The sequence below is a fragment of the Triplophysa dalaica genome, chromosome 11, assembly GCF_015846415.1.
Source record: "Triplophysa dalaica isolate WHDGS20190420 chromosome 11, ASM1584641v1, whole genome shotgun sequence".
In the NCBI taxonomy this organism is placed as follows: Eukaryota; Metazoa; Chordata; class Actinopteri; order Cypriniformes; family Nemacheilidae; genus Triplophysa; species Triplophysa dalaica.
The window spans coordinates 9611421-9635434 of record NC_079552.1 but is presented as its reverse complement, the minus strand read 5'-3'; the positions used below and the strand labels follow the sequence as shown (position 1 = coordinate 9635434).

At 38.5% G+C, this 24014-nt stretch overlaps 1 protein-coding gene and 1 long non-coding RNA gene across 2 annotated transcripts; one reads left to right on the top strand and one right to left on the bottom strand.

The window, feature by feature from the left end:
• Positions 1-136: 136 nt before the first annotated feature.
• On the top strand, positions 137-16001 carry LOC130431445 (uncharacterized). Its single transcript, XR_008908253.1, has 3 exons — positions 137-626; positions 9596-9631; positions 15863-16001. It is a non-coding gene; the product is annotated as an uncharacterized LOC130431445 (long non-coding RNA).
• On the bottom strand, positions 9663-24014 carry ogfrl1 (opioid growth factor receptor-like 1). The gene is made up of 7 exons (XM_056760473.1): positions 23677-24014; positions 22341-22427; positions 22016-22094; positions 19941-20019; positions 18253-18319; positions 17957-18102; positions 9663-16209 (listed from the first exon to the last, which is right to left on the bottom strand). Exons 1-7 carry the CDS (start codon positions 23878-23880, stop codon positions 15738-15740), a joined length of 1134 nt encoding a protein of 377 aa, XP_056616451.1. The 5' UTR covers positions 23881-24014; the 3' UTR covers positions 9663-15737.

Sequence of the window (24014 nt, the reverse complement as noted above, 5' to 3'; positions counted from 1 at the left end):
ACAGGCAGTGCATGCGATCGCTGGAAAGATCATCGATGAGAGCGCTGCGCTCACCCATTGGTCAGCAAGAAACAGCGATGACAAAAGGGGCGGGGCGACATTCAGGAATCCGCATAGAAAAGTCAGAGGTGACAGATTGTCCGGAGTGGGTGACAGATTTACGGGCTGCTCGGACGACGAAATCAAGAACCCCATTCTTACAATTGTCATCTTGAAAAGATTTCTTATTGCTTTATTTTTCGCATCTGAACGGGAATTTAGAAACGACATTTACAACCTAGAAAGCTTCGTTTTAATCTCAGGTGTGAGTGGACAGCTGTTTGTACAGCTTCGGTTATATCGCTCGCTTTCTAGTTTGTCCCGTCGCCGTAGTAGATCTCGATACAACGTATTTGTTTTGAAGAAGTGTAAAACACACGAAAAAGACACACGTCGCGTTGAAAGGACAAGAAGCAGGTCGAGGAACAGTCGAAGTGAAGATGGCATCCTTTCTGGACGATTAAATGTTAACTTTGTTAAACTGCGGCATGTGCGCGCCGATGAAAGAGTCACAGAAATCTGCGAAGTCCAAGTTTGATCGACGGACGGACTTTTCATAGAAACACACGCATTTACTTTTAACTTTGGTAAGTGGTCAGTGACAGTTCATATGCAGATGTGTGTGTTTGTATTGATAACTTTACATTTGTTTAAAAAAAACTAAAAAGAAAAACTGTTTTAAAAAAGGGCAATTCAAGTCTGCACAGCTGTGTTCAGGAAATGCCCCCATTATAAACGAACTGATTTAACTGTAAAATACTGTGTATTTGAGTTTATTTGAATCAATTTAAATCAGTTTTTTGAAAGTAGTTTTGTAAGTATAGATTTCTGTTGATAGGCATTTGGCGATACTAAAATCTGGTGGGCTTTTTTGGAAAAATATAAAAGCCTTTCATGTATAATTTCCAAAACATACAGATTTTGTGGTGTGGGTTGTAACGTTTTGCCTTTGAACAGATGCAGGAATGTGTGGGCCAACATTTCCTTCATATCTCACTGATACAGCAGTGCAACAGCACATTGCTTTATATTAGTTCATTTATCTCTTACAATAAAATAACTTTATTAATTCACATGTTTTTATTACCTCCTAAAATTGTTAGTTTTTGTGTCTGTTAACTATGAAGATTCTACCCTCACTATGTGCTAGCATTGGTTGGTTTGGTTGGCATACACCCGTGTAGATGGCACAGTGAAAATATGTTAAAACACATATTTTAGACGCTTTATTTCTTGCTTACACTTGACTTACTAAGGAAGCCGTCCTCAGTCTAGATTTCATCACTGTTCACTGTTCCCTAACATCTTCAGTGACGCAAAGCAGGCAGTAGGGTGTAAGTGTTGGGGTGGCATGACTTCCTGTTGACCTCTGAGAGTTAGCTTTTTCTGTTAATCAGTGTTCTGGCGACACAGATGACTTGTTCTCTTGCTCTGTGTTTCGTGCCTGGAATCTAGGAACTGTGTTTATCTGCCTGGCGAGTGCAAAGGAGTGTGACCTCCAGCAATGTCAGAGAGCCCTCTGCCCAGCTGATTCGGCTATAGGCGGTTTTTGGTTGCTGGAAACAAGAAAATAAAGTAGAAAAATTAAGAGAAACGTTAGAGAACGGAAGCGAGTGAGCCTGTCTGAAATAACCAGGAAGGAACACAATTTGGGTCAAGACTGTTTATCACTCATCCCAAGTGCATCCCAAAGAGAAAGGCAATGGGACAGTGATACCGTGCACCTGAAAGGGAAGGTCAACAAGTAAATTTGATGAAAGTTTAGGATTAAGATCATAACCAGATAAAGGGAAGAACAGTGAGGAACTTTATAAAAACAACAAGGGAGATCCATACTTGACATGTTCTGTAGTTGTTATCAATAGATTTACTGTATGTGGCTATTAGCATAAACTTGAGTTCGTAGCACCAATGCCATTTATCGTTTTTAACGTTTTTAAAAGTAAGTTGTGGCCTGTTAAAGTCAAAACAGGATTCTATATGTTGACTTATGGAGGCAAGAAAAGTGTCCCGCACGGCATCATGAGAAATGTAGATTGAGTCTGCATTAGAGAAGAATGCTTCTATGAGGTGGTTGATCTAGAAATGGAAGTGGCTGTCAGAGGAAGATCACAAAATTTCAACCATCAGGCTCTAATATATTCATTCCTATTTTGAGGTTTCTACTTTATTGTCTACTGGACTCCTTTGATGTCTGCATCTATTTGATCTTTTTGATCCATTGCATTCTGGCAAAGTAAAAGTAACAAGAGGATGAAGAGAAGTGAGTGATGAAGATGTTATGGAATGTGTGAAATTGTAGAGCCTTATCCTCATGACCTTCATGTAACTTTGCCCTGCATTGGAATGCATTGCATTTGAAGAGCATAGAAGGGTTATATAGCATCATGCAGCCAGATTTGATCCAATCAAAGCCTAGGATGAACCACACAGACAGAATGATCAAAGAGTTGTCATGAGAGTTTTGAACATTAAAATATTGTTAATTATGACATTATGTTCTCGTCACAAGAAACTTAACTTAGGACTTAAGTAGTTATTAGTGTCAAAACGGCTGTTAACTGTGAAGCCGCTTAGCCTCAGTGACACAACAACCATTGCCAACAATTGATATGATCAGAGGCCTTGTTTGGGTGGAGGTCTTCAGACTCCTAGCCAGATCTCTTGATTTTTTTGATAGTTTCGGCCTCTTTCCTTTCTCTCCACCCCTTCCCCCATTCCCTCTCTCTGTATGTCTCTTCCTTACTACATGCTATGTGGTTGCCAAGTGCTAAGAATCTGCGGAATGTGGGATTGCAGTGCTCTGATAAAGTTTGCTTTGTTCCCGTCGTGACCTGAACACTGGGAGGGATATGGAACCCTGGGAGTCTTTGCATTGGAAGGCAGACCCTATACACAATCTCAACACACTGTTAAATGTACACACACAATTCTCATTAACATCCAGTTAATTAGCTGGCAGCACATGCTACTGACTGACTGCGCTGTTTCGTTAGGGTGTTATACCCTTGCATTGCATTGCAAGCCATTACAAATTATATTACCATTTACAATGTAACAATATATGCTTCTGAAAATAATGAAAAAAAATATGATTTTGAAAATAATGCTGATCTATCGATTTTGAGTACGGGTCTGCATTCCTGGCGATGTCCTTACAGAGGTCATTTTGATTATTGTGACCAGCAATAAAGGGAATTGAGACCGTCTTGAGGAAATTTGCTGTCTCAGCCCTCACAACACAGGCCTCCTAATAGCTACGTTTAGAGAATAAACACAGAGATGGATGCTTTGTGATTGGAGGGGGTTGGCAGGAACCCGGTCTGCTGTTTGTGTTTGGGGGACGTTTACAGTCAGCAGGGATGGTTGCGTGTGAAGCTTCATCAGATTGGCCCTTTGTGGGAGTGTCGTGGCAAAACAAATGGCACCCACTGACTTTCAGTGTTTTCAATGTAAATACAACATTTTTCTTCTGTCATGGAAACAAGTGTCATAAGGTGGACTAAACCTAGCACAAATTACTATATCTCCATGAACACGAAAAGATTTTAAAGCCCTTTCTCATGGTTAATAGGGTCAATCACCATTTCCTGGGCACTACAGTGCATGATATGACTGTTGTATGAATTCATGTCCAGTTGGAGTGGAGTAAATCCTAATTTCTTTTTATGATAAAAGCTTTAGTATGTCAGGAGGTTGAAGTCATCGCCATGTGTACGTACAAACAGTTGGCAGTACAGGCTACTGTAAACATCCTTGACTGGAAGCTGATGATTAAGATGGAGCTTTCAGTCGGATGTTTGCAGCAGCCAACTGCTGTTACTCTCACCTGGAACATCGAGAACATGGATAAACACAGGCATACCCAATCCATAACTGTGGTGTCATCTATTTCAAACAAACTCATGATTTGTTTCAATAATAAGGTCAAAAATCTGTCTACCTGAGATGCATACACAGATCAGTCATCATCAAAATGTTTTCCATTGAGAGTTTATTTGTCATTTAAATGATCTAAAACAGTGAACCACACCAACAGTGGACTGTTTCAGCCATGTTGCTTTCCATCTAAAGCAGCTGCAATAGTGTAGCTGTGTGAACTAAGTCAGGCTGAAATGGATCCCTCTGTGGTAACTCAAAAGCAAACAGTCTTTCGAGAGCCGACAGGGATGAGTCTCTGACCTACAGGATCAGGCAGGACCAAACGCTGTCTCTAGAGGCCGAATGTCAACATCAGAAATCCACGGTTGCCATTTGCGTCAGATTAACACTTTCAATCATGTAAATCACATTCCACCCTGACACCTGCGGAGCGCTAAAACCCAGATTAGCCGAGCCGCCCCGCTCCAGGTCACTCCTTCTTAGAGTTTCAAAGGCCTGTAATGCAGATCCAGAGAGCGCGGGACTCTCGCTTTCCCACCTCCTGCATGAAAGATCCCACAGGGCCTGCGATGAAAAGCATGGAAACATGATACTGATGAACAGCTTTGGGTCAGCACTGGGAAAACTTTCAAGCTTTCACAGAGCAAATACATTGACCACTCTATAGCTTTGAGTTTCACTCTGATACATTTGTTGTTTTGTAAAAACATGTTTATCCCAGATTGATGTAAATCCACTGCCTATGAAAATATATGGGGGATATTCATTTAGCAATGAGACCACCAAATGGAACAGCAATAATGACTCCATTCAAACAGGTTTCCCAGACTCTTCGTGCTGACATAAGATAGTCAGAAAATATAAGCTGGAAGATAAATGTTTAACAAATATAGAATTTCTTGCTGAATTTAGCTGTGCTTTACATTTTAAAAATAAAAATTCTGTCATCATTTACTCGGCACCGAAATCTGTATACATTTATTTGATGATGAACACAGAGAGAGTTATCTGGAAGAATGGTTATAACCAAACAGTCCTCGGACCCCATTGACTACCGTAGATATATATTTATTGTTAAAATAGTTAAGATATTTTGAAAAACAGATTTGGGGATTACTGATTATCATTGTAATTTTTCTTACTTTTGTTGTCAGTGGGGTCCAACAACTGTTTGATTAAGCATTCGTCCAAATATCTTTCTCTGTGTTCATTAGAAGAACAAATACAATTATACAGGTTTGGAGCAACTAGAGAATGAATAATTCATGACAGAATTTTCATTTTGGGTTGAAATATCCCTTTAAGAGTTTGTTGGCTGAACTTCTGTCAGAGTAACTTCAGTCTGTGAGTCTATATCGCTATATTCAGAGAACATCTAAGAGTCTTGTATCTTGTTTGGTGATCACTAGTATGTCAAGGTGACGGATTTAATGAACACACTTTCAGCACTCTGGACAGCTCTCTTAGGTTGACCCTGCAGACAACCTGTCCTGGGGTGAGACCGTCCTCTGAGAAATCTTTAATGTGGCCAAATAAAACAACAACAATCTAATATATGTAACACACAAAATATATCTTAATGACAAAGTGATCTTCCTGTCTTTGTTTCTTTATAGGGATTGGCTGAAAACAATCTTTTCATTGAAATTAAGTTGCAAGTTGTATTACTTAAGTAAGCAACTGGAATGTTTATAAGAGTTCATTGAATAATAATTATAATTTGTTACATTTATATAGCGCTTTTGTGGGTACTCAAAGCGCTTTACATGGAAGGGGGGGGATCTCCTCAAGCACCACCAATGTGCAGCACAAAACAATCAGTCGACTTGGATAAAAAAATTTAACTGACAATTCTTAGAGTTTAACCTTGATAAAATATTCCAAAGATTTAAAAAAGATGGTCAAAGATTTTCCTATTTACTGTAAACTACAATTGTTAATGTGCCAGAAAAAAATATTACCTTTCCATTCGAATTACATCTAATATTAAACTCAAAGGAAGGTTATGCTATAGTTCCACCAAAATCTCATTGGCCCAAAAACCTTTGCATGTATTAAATATGCACTGAGAGTCTGTAATTCTGTTGTTTGCTGCTTGAATCTTATCACATCATGTTTGGTTAGGCCATGGTGTAATAGATTCCAGAAACCCGAAGTCACTTACCATTTAACAAAATAACAAATATTTGTATTGACTTCTATAGTATTCACATCATAATTCTCACATTAAAACATTTATTTAATTAAGATGTATTACATTAATATCTATTGCAATACATAAGCCCTTGTGCCTACATTCACTAAGTACTAGACCTTTACACTATCATTCTTTTCTTTTTCCAGTCCCACCAGTTTAATCACTCCGTCCCCTGTTGTTCCCCTTCCTTGTAAACTCAATCACTCTTTCTTTCTCTGTGTTTCTTGTTCCTCCTCCCCTATTTATGCCCATAGGCTGCCAGCAAGTCTGATGACTTTACCCAGAAGATTAAATGAAGGGGGCAGAAGGAGACCGTCATCTTGTCCAATGAGAGGAAAGAGCACTGAAGAATGTGAAAATCTCTCATTCAGGCCAGTTCCCAGAGGCTGGGAGCGGTCACATCCTTTAGGAGGGAGGAGGGGTACGCTGGACCGGAGCCAGCAGTGACGCAGAGGCTCCTCGAGTGACGCTGATCCGTGGGAGCGTCAAGTGCCCCCACCTCTCGTCTGCTCCATAGGACATCGACTATAGAACCTCTTGACTTCTGTTTACTCACACAAACAAACTCTCCCAACGGTCCTTCTACCCCCCGAGTGGAACCAGTCAGTAGGCGGCACATTTGAGGAATGGAGCTCTATTAATAGAGCGGTCAGATTATCGGGAAGTCTAATGACCAGCATGATCAGATTCCTGAAAGGCATGCCACTGATGTACCTTCCTCCGATGCCTTTCATTCATTGGCTCTAATGTTAATTCATTGTAAAGAGTGGTTTGCTATTGAACACATTACTACATAGCACCAGTTTGCTACACAAAAAAAGTGAATTTTTGAAACGTCTTTTAGACATAAAACATCTTTCAAGACAAAATGTAGTATTCTTTTATTTTGCAACAATAGCTGGATTGCTGGAAAATAACAAATGGTGCAAAACATGATTTTTTTTTTATTTTCAACCCATTCTAACTAAAGTTCCCATAAAAAACTCTCACAACTTCAAACATTTGTCACCAGCAGAAGTCGCAACAACAATGTCAAGACATCATAGGAATCCAAAACATGCATACAATGAACAAATGCATGACCACTGAAATAAGAGTGTAAACATTTGCCAATATACGGGCAAGTCACAGTTCTGTCAACTGGCCTGAAAATCTCTCACGTTGGACCCAGGCCATTGGGCCCCCATTGCTGAGCCTCACATCTGTTGCTGTACTGTATTTTCGAAGGTGTCATTTAGCTTCTGTCACTGTCTGTAGACACATTGCCTCCACACTGTAATTCACAAACCATGACTGAATATTCATTGATAGTAACGACATTTAGGTGTTCGTAACCCGAGAGATTTTTCCTATCGATTCATGGTCATGGACAGCATGTCTTGAGAAGCCTGTGAGCATCAGGGAGTGTAAACATCCTACACTCTCAGCTGGAGCCCAGCCTGAGGCCGGGAGTGGGATGTTTGCTCTCTCTGGCTCAAAAACACCACAGCTAGACAGAGGACGCTATGGCTGCACTGCGGAGGAATGACTGAAATTGCACCTCAGCAGTTTGTTGAGAAATGAGCAGTTGACAGTAAGGTGCTGTGTGTAATTTTTGCAGGGTCTATTGACAGATGCAATATAATATACATAACTATGTCTTCAGATGTGTATAAAACCTTCAATGAAATTTTATGTTTCTATTATCTAAGAATATGCTATTTCTATCGACATACACCTTGCGGGTCCCTTTACATGGAATTCCTTACATGGAAACATGTTGTTTCTACAGTAGCCCTAAACAGAAAAGCTGAGTTACAGTGCGTGTATCGTTAAGATGTTATCACCTTTGGCAAAGAATCAAAAAACTGACTTTGTATCTTTGTTCTGTGAGAGATGCTGTGGTGCTTCGAAGGGGATGGGGGAGGGGTGTAGTGAGCCTTTGGTTGCAATTTTGCAACCTCCCCACTGGATGCCGCTAAATTTCAACTGGATCTTTGATGAATAAATGCTGTATTAGTATTGTTCATTGTTAGTTCAGGTTAGCTAATGCATTAACTAATGCTAACAAATACAACCTTATTATAAAGCATTCCCCATTCTAGCAATGCATGGGCCAACATTTATCAGAAAAAATGCTTAGGTTAAATTCTCTCTTCATTAAGTTACATTGGCTACCTATAGTCCCTCAAATTCTAGACTCTGCTCCTGGCCTACAAGACCACCACAGATTTGGCACCCCCTTATCTTCACTCGCTTATGCAGACCTATATAACCGCTGGATCCAAATGCTCTGCTAACAAACAATGTCTTGTAGTGCCATCCCTAAAAGGTAAGAGATCTCTCTCCTATCCGATTTGGGATCGGTTTCACATTTATGGAATGATCTGCCCGCTGCTACAAGATCAGCAGATTCTGACGCCATCTTTAAGAATCGTCTGAAAACACATCTCTTCCGTCAACACCTGACTGATCAGTTCTGACTTCTATCTCTTTTCTACTCTTTCAAATTTCAAAAACTTAGCTCTGTATACTGTGTTAGGCTATATGAGACCAGGTTTTTTTATTGCACTTATGCTTTTTGTTGTCCGTGTGTTGTTCCGATTGCTTCCAATGTATCCCTTATCTGTAAGTCGCTTTGGATAAAAGCTAATTTACTAAATGTAAATGTAAAAAGTAGTTGATAAGATGTAATTTAAAGCAGTGATTTGGGAGGTTTGTTACTGACACAGGAAGTGAACTCCATTGTAAGCATTATGAGGATGAGTGGCCTGTCACTAAGACTGTATAGGTCTCTTTGAAGATCTCTGACCCCACAACTCTGGGTGGGACTCTGTCCGACTACAAGCACCCCCTCCCTGACTGAACTGCCGATGGAATTGCCAGAGAGGAAGTGACTATTTATAACCGCTAAGAAAAAGAGAGAGGCACCCTTCCGACGGGCGTCTCTCGTCTTGCTTCCTTTGACAAATAGGGTTTAGGACGGCTCGCATAAAGCTGAATCCATTTCCATAAATTCATGTTTTGATCTGATTCATAAAGATATTTTGAGTACATGCCTAATCCTGTTTTGGCTAGCAATCTCTCATATCCTAGTGCTATGGCTTTTGTCCACTTTTGCTTGATGATGTCATAGCTCAAGCATCCCTTCTAAACACCCACTAGGTGGCAGACTCTCTCCAGTAAATGCTGTTCCCTGGGTTTTTACTAGTTTTACAGAAAGAAAAACCCTACTCCATATTATGTAAATCTGATAGCAGGATCTGATATCCTCTAATCAAACCTTCTCTTTCAACCAGAGAAGTAAACAACTTAAGTATGGAAACAAAGACTGAATTCATCACAGTAGTTTCAGTGTTCTCTTTTTGCAAATGCTCTTTGAATAAACTTGTTTCTCAGGCATTCTCTGTGATGCCTGAACTATTGAATGAATGGAATGCACACCAAGTTCCTTTAAAATATTTCGAACAATGACTTCATGTTGATCTCTCCCCACAGGTGGCACCGGAACAGGAAGATGAAGTAAGCAAACTGGTATGTAGGGTATGTACACAGTATGTTTGACTTGAATCATAATAATGCAATGCACCCATGACACAATGTATTGTAAGCATGTATGAATCATGGGCCTATAAATATTTCTTTTTTATATCTTGTTTGCCTAATAAAGCTGAATCTGACAATGTTGTTGTTGCATTCTGGGCTCTAATTGTGGTAAGCTTTAACCACAGAAAGATTACCAGTCAAAAGTGTGACAGTCAGTCGAAACTCTGTATTTAGTTTTTGTCACTGTTGTTGTGAGATTAGTTTCGAGGCATGTTGACATGCTCAAACAAAGGAGGAACTGAAACAATTTAGATAAAAATTCACTTTCTACAGAGAGTACAAATGATAGCAGCATCAGAAACAGAAGCACCAAGATAAGCTTTGACAAAAATCATGATGTGCATTAAGTTCAAAATAAAACATTTTAATTAGTGGTGGGCCTTAACGCCGTTAACGCAGTGAGACTTTTATGGCGCGATAAAAAAAATGTCGCCGTTAATCTATTCTCAGAGTTGGGTTGGGAGCTGGGTCTATACTACGCAAGCTATGATGACTTTCACCTTGATATTTTAGCGCGGATGTATACCAGCTTAACTGCACTTTACGGGGCGAGAACGAGATTTTTCAACTCGCGTGATTCGCGTCATTCGCGTCATTCGCGGAAGCAGAAGCCGCCTCATCATCTCATAACCAGGGCTTCATTCGCGCGATTCGCGCAGCAAGTAGGTCTATTGCCTCTTTGCATTAACATATAAATCACTCGGGCTTGACACGCCATTCGCGTTTGGTCTGAACACAACATAACGTTACTGTGAAATTACCGCATCAAACGTGACGTGCTAACATGGATGCAGCTATGAAGCCGCCGGGTTTGCTTCAGGGAATATTTATTTTTAAGAAAATTCCCAATGGAAATATCGACAAGACTAAGGTTGTTTGTGCAATGCGGAATTGGTTTTAAAAAAACACACTTTCTCTCAACAGGTAGTTGTCTAGCTTTAGTTGAAACCAGTAACTTTGTATTGAGATCTAATGTATTATGGCTCCTGTATGACATATCGCTTGTTGCTCCCTCACTCTTTGTAAGTTGCTTTGGATAAAAGCGTCTGCTAAATGACTAAATGTAAATGTACTGTAGGAGCTCTTCCAGTCTCAAGTACCACCTAAACGCAAATCATCCCTTAGCTAATGCGGAAGTAAACACAAGTTCATCTTATTGAACATAATTTAATTTTCATCACCAATTATCATAGTAGAACAGCTTTCTCAAGCAGTTTGTGATGCATTTTGGAAACAGGAGATGAGCCCCTGGTCTAATGCGCCACCTGGCTTGAGAAACCCGTTCTCAAAGACTTACTTTTAGTCATTATTTGGGTAGCACACATATTCTGAATGCCTTCGGCAGAATTCAAATGAGCCATTTTAATCTAGATTAATCTAGATTAAAAAAATTAATCTATGCCCACCACTAATTTTAATATAGTCAAGGTTGGTATGTATATGTGTCATTCATTTTAAGTATGTTTTGGCAAATCCTAACCTGAAGTCTTTTTCTAGAATGTGTTAGAAAATCAAATTGCTTGTGTCTATATCACTCTCTTTCTCCCACATCCTTTTTTTATTAAATGTGCCAGGGAACAGCTGCTTAATGACTGGATAATATCTCTGAGAAAAGGCTGAAATGCTTTCTGTCATGGCATGGTTAAACAAAGGTCACATAAATTTGCATGGGTGGTAACATTGAAGAATTAAGATGACAGGGCTGGCTGATTCATTACATGCACTGCCATGAGTCTTTATCAACACTTCCTCTTTTAAAAAGGCAGAAGTTTCTCTCAAAAAACATCCAGAGTTTCATATTCAACGTTAACCCAATTGGGAATCAATGTGAAAATATAAACAATTTAAATCTGTTACATTTGGCAGATGTTTTATTGAAAGGAAGAGCGCATTCAAGCTATAGATGTTGTGCAAACGTTCTCTTGAAATCAAACACTTGATCTTTACATACAGTGTAGTGCCATGCCAGGTTGAGCTAGAAAGCTTCAGTTATCTGGGCTTTTGTTGAAAAACATCCAGAAGTGACATTAATAAAAATTAATAAAGAATTTACATGGATCATTCAAAAATGTATATTCCACTGACTAAGTCACTGTTGCAAAGAGGGTAAATGTGTAGAAAAAGAATTTGCTATCTCAAAACATAAAAACAGTTGATAATCGTCTAACATCATTAAAAATCTAGGGTGCACTCTCTAAAATAAAGGTACTTTATGATGCCATAGAAAATACCTTTTTTGTCTAAATGGTTCCAAAGAGAACTTCCAAAGAACCTTTCTGTCTCACAAAAGGTTCTATGTGGCAAAAAAATAAAATATCATATTACAAAAAGGAAGAAAAAGATGGTTCTTTAAAGAACCTTTAAATTAATCTTTTTTTATGGAACCAAAAATGGTTCTTCAATGAAATCACTGTTAAGAACCTTTTAGCACCTTGTAACCTTTTGATTTGGCTTATTTTTGTTAATTCAGCTATTATTCTGTGGCGTGGACTATATATAAACACCTCTCATGTAAAATAGTTTGTTCTGGGTTGTACCAAATTTAAAACAAACTTTAATTTTCACAATTTACTAAATTTTCAACTCTTTCCAGTTTCTGAAAACAACCACAACAACTGTATACATTGAGTTACGTTTTGAACATAAGTCCCCTTACACACCAGAGAGAAATATCAGCTTTAGACTCACACATTCTGTGTTTAAATAAAGTTGGTAAAGATTGTGTTTCATCTCTGGGTAGCCAACGTCAAGTTAGGAGAGATAACAGACAGTAACAAATGTTTTAAAACTGACTCCCATGTTTTTACGCTTGACACTTTAAATGATGTGGCACAGAATGTTTATATAGACCCGTGAAAATCTGATATATGACACAACCAGAATCCATGGTGATCGACTTCTAATAGCCAGCAGGAAAAAGTGTGTTCGATACCCAAGATTAAATAAATCTTTAAAGTGATAGTTCACCCAAAAATTACTTTACATCATTTACTCGCCCTCAGATTGTTCCAGACCTGTACACATTTTTTTGTTCTGCAGAACACAAAGGAGGATATTTGGAAGAATATCAGTAACCAAACAGATCTCCAAACGGATATACTGATATAATGAGAGAGAAAGAGACCTGAGGCTCGCCAGACCTTTTGCTCATGACTGTTTATATGCGTCACTGTTTTGAGAGAGTATATGCTGTAGGATTTATGAATGTTGTTTTAATATGAAGCTTTGAGGGGGCATATTGAAAAAATCAGTGAGTCACATGGAGTGGGGGTATCCGCTTCACAACACAGACACCCAGCACAAAACCCTCTTTACCTCATTCTGTCACTGCCGATCAGTACTGCCACATCTCCTTCCACTCAGCACATTTAACACACGGTTCCACAGCAGGAGCGCTGAGTGTGTACAATACTAACTGTGCTTACTGAAGCACACTTAGCCACGAAGCATACAAAACACACAACATTTTCATTCTCATTGTCCTCTAAAACATGGTCTTACTACGTTACTAAGTCAAGACACTATAAATTACTACCCGAAGGCTTTAAAAACAAATTCAGTTGCGGCATGTCAGTCAAAGAATTATCAGGTAAAGGCCGAGCTCAGTGAGAAGATTCCTGGACCAGGTGTGCATCTGACAGCTGTCTCCAGGAGCCTCCGTGACTGAGGAGCTGGCATTGAAAGTCACACTCACAGGTGTACATCATGAAAACCAGTCACACACTCACTGACGCTTTGACAAGAAACAGCAATGCTCACATTGATTACAGCACACACGCTATTCTTCAAACCACTGGGGACTGGGGTGTCTGAAGTGACCATATGGCAGCTTTCTTCTTTCATTTTTATCAGCATTTTAACTGCATTCCCTGACTTTAAAACCCTGCCCTATACCATCAGAGCGGATTATAGGAGAGGATGTAGTGATGTTCAGGCTTGTCCTCTGTCAACGACAAGCTATCAATGCGGTGGTACTTTTTCCAAAAGTACACATTTGCACAAAGAGAACAGTTTCAGAGGAACCCAGCACGACTAACATATTTTAATACAAGGTATCTTAAATATGTATTCATATACATCAACTCAATTTGATTGGACTTCGTACCTATTTTTGTACTGATACAAAATGACACTGTGTCCATCCTATTTAGTGACAAAAAGGAAATGTAAAGTTTAGTTGGTGAAGTTCACCACATCATACATCATACAAGCAACATTTCTTTAAAGAGCTGCACTTTATTAGGCCACGATATACAAATCATCACTTACCAATAAAGTAACAGAAAAACAGTGCCTTGCATGAGACCGTCAAACAGTTACCACACAAGTACGAGACACAACGAAGGAGTATTGTGGTTTCTCTGGCTTGAGAGAAATAGTGGAAGAGAATCTTTAAACCCTTAAAACCACAGGTTCACAAAAGAATGTTCCAAGTTCAATAAATACATTGTATTTTTAAAAATATTTGTTTGATTTAATGGAGAATATTTTCAATTTGTTGAACACAGTTATCATAGTTCAATAGATTTACGTTGCTAAGGGTTTAACAACAAAAATGTGAAGCTTTTTTAAATAAAAACAATTATTCTGTCATCATTTACTCACCCTCTTGTCATTTCAAATCTGTATGACTTTCTTTCTTCAACACAAAAGAAGATATTTTGAAGAATGTTGTTAACTGGCCCCCCATTCACTTGCATTGGTTTTGTGTCCAAACAATAGAAGTGAATGGGGGCCGGTGCTGTTCGGTTACAAAATTTCTTCAAAAATTCTTTTGTGTTCTGCTGAAGAAATAAAGTCAAACAGGTTTAAAATAACAAGAGGGTGAGTAAATGATGACAGAATTAAAATTTTGCCATAAATGCTGTTGATAGAGCTTAGCATGTATTGAAGCTGGAACATTCTTTTATGAAAAAATATAAATAATGGCTAAATGTTTCCTGATATCAAAACACTTTATGTCCATTTGGATGAATCAGACAGCAAAATACACAAAATAGGTTTAATGAACCTTGGGTTACAATGCAAAGACTGGCTAAAAGTAAATCAAGATGGAAAGATTGAGAAGCACGGGGGTGTTATAGCCCTCATTGTATAATGTAATATGTTTGAAAGAGGCTTTGTTACTGCATACCACCCACTATTTTCTCTCCAAACTAGAGTAAGACGACAGAGAGATAGTAGTAGATATTTTTCTGCTCCTCATCATCATTTCCCTTCTAAATCAAAAAGGCAGAACTTGAAAACATTCGCACACATACACACAGATGTGGAGGTATTGCCAAGCCCTCTGAGTATACACTATCAATACTAATAAATCAGCTCATATATTTGTATTGTATGTGTATGTGACCATTAATAGCCCTGATTGTCTTCACTCATACACTATTCACATAAGTTTGATTAGAAAGGCAGCATACACACTAGCACGTATATATGCTGTAAAAAATAAAATAGGCACTTTATGTTGCAAGACTTTTTAAAGAACTGGATTAAAGTGGTAACCTCACACATATCTAAACATACATGGTTAATAAAAACCTGAAAATTCCTGAATGTATTTTCACACTATCCTAATGAATTGTTACAAGGAGCTACAAGCATCGGGTATAAGGAACTTACGCCAGATCTTAACACAGAGAATAACTGAGAGACAGCAATGTCTGCAGATTAGAATAATGTTCTCTCATAGGGGAAGACTGGATAGTCAAAAGTGCAATATTTCACACAAACACACGTGTGTTATCATGTCAGGGACTGCAGCACTTAAACTGTATATATTCACATATTGCTAAGACCTCTTTACAGCAAAAGTCAACAAGAACTACAGTAGATACATTTATCAGCTTACAAGTTCAGAGTTAAGAAAAACATCCCGTTTTTAAAAAGAAATGCCAAACAGTCAACGTGATCATAAAGTCTTTAAAAGGCCAAGATATGGAATAATATTGCTGTGCTGTTCTTTTTCCTAACTTTAACCTCAGCCTAAACTGACATGTACACCTGCTTTCCCAGAATTCCCCTGTTTTTTATTTTACAGGGGAATGGTCTCAATGTATTCTTCTGTATCTATCCGTCCTTTCGCCATTCTCCACTTCTCACTCCTGTTTGTATCCTCTGTCTCTCTCTCTAAGTTACTCTGATTCCTGCCCTCTTTAGGTGACCTCGCTTTCCCTGCGCTCCGGTCTGTGACCTCCGGCTTCCCAGCTCTTGTCCCAGAACATCCAGATGTCCCAGGAACACGCTTCCTCCTGGGAGGACCCCAGATGAAGTTCTCTGGCGGGTGGTAGTGGCGCTGGGCGAAACGGAGCAGGGCGCGTCTCTGAGAGTGTTGTCGCAGAGTGTAGACGAAATACTCCAGTGCGCTGTGACGCATGTTGGGTAAAGTGCCCTCGACCAGCGCCTCCTCTAGCAGCAGACGAACAAGAGGGAACTTGAAGTGTTCGAAGCCCAGCTCACCGAGGCTCTTCAGTATACGGGTTATCCGCAGATAGTTGTGCTGTGACCTGGAAAGGAAAGAGACCAGAATCGACACAAATAAATTTTTCTGCAAATATAAAATTGTACATCGTAAGAGATTAATGCAAATGATAATTTTATCAGCATTTCTATATATATTGTGGTCAGTCCAGTGTCTGATGAATTTCAACAAAATCAAACCTCAGGAGTGACAAAGTGAAAAACCGACAGAATGACAAGACACATGAAAAATGCGAAAACTAAAATTGATGTTATCACATAAAAATATTCTTAGAATTTTCCTAAATACATTTACTAATATTACTTTTGTATGTATTACTTCAAAGTGAATCTGAACTTGTATCTGTAGTGGAGTAGGCGGGGCGAGACCGTGGTTCGAGACCAGTGAGTAATTGTGAATGAGCGCCAGCTGTGCGCCCACTGGGCTCGAATCACGCAGGAGATTGGGAGCATATAAGAGAACGAGCGACTGGACCGTCGAAGAGAGAGGACCGGGCCCGAACATGTTTTATGGTTGTTTTTATGTTCTTGTATTTTGTATTAATGTTTTGTTCGCCGGCGGTCGGACGTGAGGGGCCGCCGGCTGTTATTATTTATATTAAAACTTTTTTTTAAATGTCTGCCGGTTCCCGCCTCCTTCCTTCCATATCTTGAATCTTTCTACAGTATCCTTTGCAGTATTTGAGGTCTGAAAAAATACAAAGCATCTTTTCTATCATTTTGATATAGAAATCTTTTCTATCATTTTGGTTTCTCCAGTTGCCATTTTCTGCAAAAAAATTGCTAATAAAAAAAAGTAGTTCACAGAATAAAACCAAAATAATCATTTTATTTAAACACATACCGACAGTAAATTCAGAAAAACTGAAATGGTCTTTGAAATGGTCTATTTTTTCCTGTATATACTCTATATAATTTATTTTACAAAATACACAATGGTCATCATTTAAAAAATACATCCCAAATGTCTTTTAGTACCCCACTGAGTCTCACATTATAGCTATAGTTACTTTCTCATGCGACATTGATATATTTTTGTTGCCATTCTTCTCTTTACTACTACTAATAATTTTCTAGATTATTCATTCATTCACACTGCAGGCATAGTCTCCTATGTCATAGAGAGCGTCCTCTGTGGCTCAGTCCCGGGGCAATGACACAACGACAGATACACCCAATCATCTACATCTACTATATTTACTGCACTGCGGATTTTCTTGCGTGCCATCCTTAAGCATTGTTCATTTATCAACTCGTCTTCAATTCTAATCGTCATCCTCTCTGCAAATCTAAATCTCACTTGTCTTTGTGACCCATTCAGTTCTTCTCTATTTAGCCTCTGTGCATCTGACCCATTTCTCCCATCGCACATGTGACAGGCCAGTTAGGGTCATGTGAGTGAAATTGTGTTAAAGGGACCAGAGATTAAAGATGCTTTCTATGAGCACTGTGGCGTGCTAAATACAGCAGATTAAGACAAGGAGATAAGACTGGGAAGGCAAAGGGATGAATGTCAATGTTACTGATACTTCAAGATTAGTTTTGTATAGTACAAAATTGTTTGGTATTTAAGATTTATTTTTAAACCCTTATCATCAACCATAACCATTATACAGGCATCTATTGGATGTCTTTATGGCATCTGAAGGGAGACATCTCAGAGACGTATTGCAGATGAGCAAACAATAAAAAAGGTGTCTTGCCGATGTAAATGCAGATATCAAATAGACATCTCCCAGATATATGTGTGCTATCAGGGTGAGGGCTACCCACTCATTCAGATGCTGAAAGCGGTCTTGCCAGTTCTGAGCTCGAGTCACATTCCCATTTTTATCCAGGAGCTTGATCCCAAAGAAATCCAACATGATGGTGTAGGCTAGGAGGAAACGTCTCTTGGCTTCTCGAGTGCTTTGGAATTCCTGTCGACATGAGAAACACTCTGTTAAAAGCTGTGTGTATTACATAATGATAACAGCAGGTGAAACAAAAGAACACAATGTCTGAGTGCCTGAAATCTATTTATCACTTGTTTGGCTTGGTTCTGTTCAATTTTACTTTAAAACATTTACCTTTATCTCATCCTGAGTGAGTTCTTGAGCATAATAATTGAGGCCTTGTTCTCTGAGTGGGAAAAGCCTGAAAGATAGTGAAGAGATAAGGTCTAGTTCTGATTTGATCATGGTCGTATCTTTACATAACCGTTTACTCAACGGATATTCTGATTCGCTTTAAATGATTTGTATCAAATAATATCACACTGTAGTCAATAGGATCAATAAAATAAACAGTCAACGACAAACTACACACTGAAAGCTGGGTTTGAATCCTCTAGCCTCAAACTATTACACATATTGATGCTGTCCTTCTTAAACCTTCTCCGTATTTCATTTTTGTTCGAAAAATCATTATTATAAATCCCCTTTATGTTTGTCACTGGGTTTTTTGATATACAAAAAGTATTAAAAGTGCTTGTCAACTTTGCCAAAAAATGTGTTTTCCCATTTCCTGAAAAACTGTGAATTTGGAAATCAGAGGTTTTGGAAGGACAGTGACGATATATAAATATGAACACACAACACATAAATAAATTCTTCTAGAATGGACAAAACTAACTTTTGCTACAACCTTGGGGGCAGAGGATATAGAGGGTTCTTCTCCTCTCTCTAGCCAGCTAAAGTTTCTATGTTCCATCTTAAACGCTACCGACCTCCTCGCACATTGTGTCTTAACATTCACTAATTGATATTATGCAAATAGCCCCGTAAGCATACGGAGCGAGAGAGCGAATAAATGAGTAGAGGGGAACGAGAGAAGCTAATCGCTTTTTCCTCTGCAGGATGGTGCAGCGGTATGAGCGGTAGCATATGTGTGAAGTCTGCTTTTAGATCTCCGCTGTTATTTCACACAGCCTTATGGCATCACGCCCTCCCTCCCCTCTTTTTTCTCACCCTCATCATCGGGATCACAGCACCAGGCAGAAAAGAACAGGCTCAGCTCAGGGAGTGTATGAGGTAACAACACCCTACTGAGAGTCTTTTACATAAGCTATAACAAACATTTCACCTTTAGGCAACCTTCAGTGCTAACTGTACCGTACTTTGCAAGAATATTTCATTTAATTTCCTCGTGTTGTTATGTACAGATTTGTTTTTTGGTTATTTGATTATTGTACTTTACATGCTGGGAGGTAACTAGACAAAAATAATAATCCGACCACTATTTAGAGTCAGGTTTTATAAATAGGGGGAACGATAATATTAAATCTTTGCATGTTTAGATTAAAAGTTGTTTAAAAACCATTTAACAGGAAATGCCCACAACCCACAGACATTGCACAAGCTTCTTTAGTTACTGTTACTAATGTGATGGTGTGTATAAATATTAAAACGCTTACAAAAATTAAAGGAACTTAAATCCTTTTTCTCTAGTTGTCTTAAGGCAATTACTGTGGCTGTGAAAGACATTGTTCCCTTCAACTGAAGTTACATGAGCTGTTCTGATTTAATCCTTATCACTTTTTTTGCTTGTTTGATTATGCATTGATCTACAAGATTTGCATCTAAATATGACGTTAATTTTAAGCAGATCTGACGGAGAAGCGAATCGTATCTAATGTCTCGCCACCCAGAAATCCCTCATGCACATATTAGCATGGTTCTTTCCCTTTTCAATAACATTTTGCTAATTTTATGTCATTAGACATCGGTGAGCAATTATCATATCATACCATAGCTAGAATATTGCAAAAAGGTCTTACCATTGAATGTATGTGTGATTGTGCTCTAGCTTGTCATAGTCTCCTCTCCATTTGGTGAGGATTTCTTCAATATAAATACCTATATGAGAAGAAACAGAAAATCAATTCATTCAGTTGATATAAAAATGTGACAACTCCAATTTATAGTAACTTACACAAACGATCATTTTGTTTTGTGAATGAATCCTATATACACATTACGACCAGTTTTGGGAATCAAAACCAATTCAATGACAACAGCCCACTTGAAAGCATGACTGCAGGGCAGATGTTGACATTAAAAAAAGGATTAAAATTGGTATATGTATTATATTTTACAAAAAGCTTGGAAAACGTACAGTATTTAACTATATGTATAAAATATACGGTATGTACTGTAGTACATATTGACAACCAGATTCCTCATCCTCGTTTTTTTACATAACTAGGGAATTTTAAGGTTCCTGTTTGGTTTATGGAGTGTCCAACAAAAACAAGTTTATGTACGTAGAAGGTGTAAAAACGCTATTATTTCGTAATAGTAGGCAGTTATTATTACCTTACTTCTTGAATGACTCTCAATTGATTCATTCTGAGATTCATATTCATTCACCTTCACATTTACAACTTGTTAAGACTGCTTACTTTCAAACACGACAACATTACGCATTGCATGAAATGTATTTTTCATGATCTCATGTTATTAGAAATGCAGGTATTTGGGTTTGGAATGGCATAATGGTGTGAAAATTTACTTCAATAAAAGTGTACGTCATTGGTGACAAGGACACACTAAAACCCACAAGAGGACAGAGAACACAGCTGTATGTGTGTTTCCCTACTCCCTAGTCAGCGGTAAAGAACTTGTACCATCATTAAATGTTTGCACAACAAATCTCATCTGAATTCAGCTAATTTCTTACCCAAAAATGAGCACAATAACCAATCAATGGCTCCTCATTTGAGATCTTTACTGTTTGCCTCTCTAAACTGGCCCCTCAGGGAAAACATTCAGTTAATGATGCATTTTCTACCCTCACACCAGCTGCTTTGTGTATTCAGTTGTAAAAACTGCTTTATGCTGTCTGTGTGTAAATGCTCTCGCAGTATGACTTCCATCTTGTGTTGTCACTTTTGAGCTTCTGTTTATGTTCAAAGAGTTATCTGATTCGCTTTCAGGAAGCGTTTTTGAATGGTGTCAATCAAAACTCAGTTTATCTTGGCAGGGTATCAATTAAAACTCACAATCTTTTGACATGTTGGATCATAAAATCTCTTCTTTGGCAGCCAGTCTGAATTTGAACCAATTTTAGTACATGTAGTACATATTACTTGATTAAAATCCAGTGGTTTCTTTCGTGACATCTCAAGTTAAAGGCTATCGTTCCAGTTCCCAGAATATACAGTGTGAATCTAGTTTCTTTAGATGCATTATCAGCCCAGATCTTTAACCAAACCCTCTCGTTCCATCTCACTACCCCCCTTTGGACATTTTCTATGACTGCAGATGAAATTTCCCCACATGCCAATTAAGGCACAGTCTCATGATGAGAATCAAGGGACTTCCAGAAAGGAAGCTGTTACGGTCATATAAAAGCAATAAGGTGGGTTTGTTTTTTAATACCACACGATGCAATCCTGACAAGCACAGCGTTCATAACTTTTCATTATTTATGGACACTTAACCAGCAGACATATTGTTATACAAAGTCAACTGAGAGAAAATCCACTGCTATGATCATTTATGAGGTTTGTTTAACAACTGTGTGGAAGTGAAGACTTGGTTTGTGACGATTTCAGTGAAAAAGTGTAATATTCACATTACATAAGAATCCGAATAGGGTGGATTGTTCTGTTTTAAGGTATAAATATAAGACTGTTAAAAATGCTTACAGATCAAGCTCCTTTAAAGCACATTGCTCTCAACAAATGCAATGGCTGCTTTAGAGGCATTCATAGATAAAACTTACAGCACAATACATGTACAGTAAAGCCAAAGTATTAAACAGCCCAAACCATCTTTTACGACACTTTAAGACCCCTTCAGTAAAACAAAAAAATGTAGGCTACTTTGACTATAGCACACACTCACTTACCATCTGGCACAAGGGGTATTTTGTTGAGATAGAACCTAAGATTGCGGTACTCATTCATCCGTCGGGGTTCTTTGTAGTTCTGAGTGGGAATTAATAAAAGAATCAAAATGAGAAAATAGGTTGGAGTAATAAAGCAATAAAAAAGTAAATTCCTTCAGCTATATGAAAATGATTTATGAGTGAATCATATACAGGACACACACTTAATTCACAGATGTGCATCCAAGTTCTCCAAATGTTTTGCTATATTAACTGTCACTGAAAAGACAACTACCCTCTGAGATTCACACATACTCTCTGAAAAGACATGCTAGTGAGTCTTTACCGGATAACTATGGCGATATTTGTAAAGGTCCTTGGCTGCATAAAAACTCCTTTTCATTCTGGTGGAGGATTCCAGCATATCACCAAACTATGAAAGAGAAAAAGAATAAGGGGGAATTAAACAGTTACTGGTACACAGGAGTCTTTGAACAAGTCCCACGATAAGCATATGTACTGAGCATCCCCCACTGAGACGCAACAACATCATCAAGAAGAAACAGAAGAGCCCCATTTTGCAGAGACGGTGCACTTTCGTCTTACTAATTCATGACCATTTTTAGCTCTCAGCCCCTTGTGATGTTCAAGCACTGTACATCTTTATGGCTGAATGAAAGTACGGCACAAGTGACAACACGTTTTAACGTGACATGAAGCTTTTAACCAGTCAGGACCAGTGTAGTTATTTCCTAACATTCACATGCTTTTCAATGTCCCTGTGAAGCCAACAAAATATTTACGAATACAATAAAACAATTTAGAAAAGGGTTAGTTAAAAGCTGATTTGAACTGAAAGGTTGAGATTTTAAAGCATAGGTCATGTTCTTTTGTACACTTATTCGATAAAAGCACATTAAAATGATTGCCAACACAATTCCAATGAATACTGTATGTCAGTTATCTTCTTATTATTTGCTTTCATATTCATTTATGTTACATTTATGTTACATTGCTACTGTTAACATTTTGCTATTCAAGTGTGGAACTGTTCAATGGCTTTTGTTTCAATTGACATAAAACTAACTAACTAAATATTTTTTCTACTTACCCTATTCTGCACTCCATTTTCTGTCGAGGACAACAAACAGGGCTCACAAAAACAAAACTATTCGAGTAATCTTAAACACTGTTATTAAATTCTTTGTTTTAAAAAAAAGAATTCCAATTTTCTTCATCCGGTGACAGGAAATCAAAAAGCTGAATTTCCTGCGAGGAATTGGGTCGCGTTTAACAGGTCACAGCCTTAAATCCACAAGAATGATGACAGCATGAGCCATTTTAATACGAATGAAATTTAACGCGTACAAGGATGTAATGCTAAACCTTTACAACCATCATATATCAAGTTCCTTATATATTTCACCAAATGTACTGTATATATGTGCTCTGTTCCTATACAGTGATAAGGATGATTGTGATAATAATAGGTTGACATTGCCCACGCTTAATTTGCACGCTTACCTAGACCACATGGACCATGTTCATGTGTAATAAATGACAAAAAACATAAATACAACAACAAGCTAGTATGATTAATGCAAAATACACGCACAATTCTTATAAATATGTGCAAAAAAACGTAAATTATGTGCATCATTCAATGAGGTGCATAGCGATACCTGCGGCGATCCATGATCCAGCTGCTCCGTTCCTCTGCCTGTTTCTGACGGGCTGATGGGCTCAGAGATGCCGCTGTCCTCCTCCTCTCTTCCCAGCTGCTGCTGATGCTGCTCATCGCTCTCCGAGTCGCTTTCCCACGTCGAGTCGCATTCCTCCACGGTGCTCGGCTCCTTATATCTCCAGTTTCCCATCAGATTGCCCATTTAATCCCGCCGCTGTCCAACCTTACCCTCGTGCCCACATAGTTGAAGGTCCTCGTGTGACCCTACGGCTCGGCAGTAAGCTTTGAATGATGCGGAGTCGTTTTGGGACCCTTTTATGCATCTAACGGGGATTT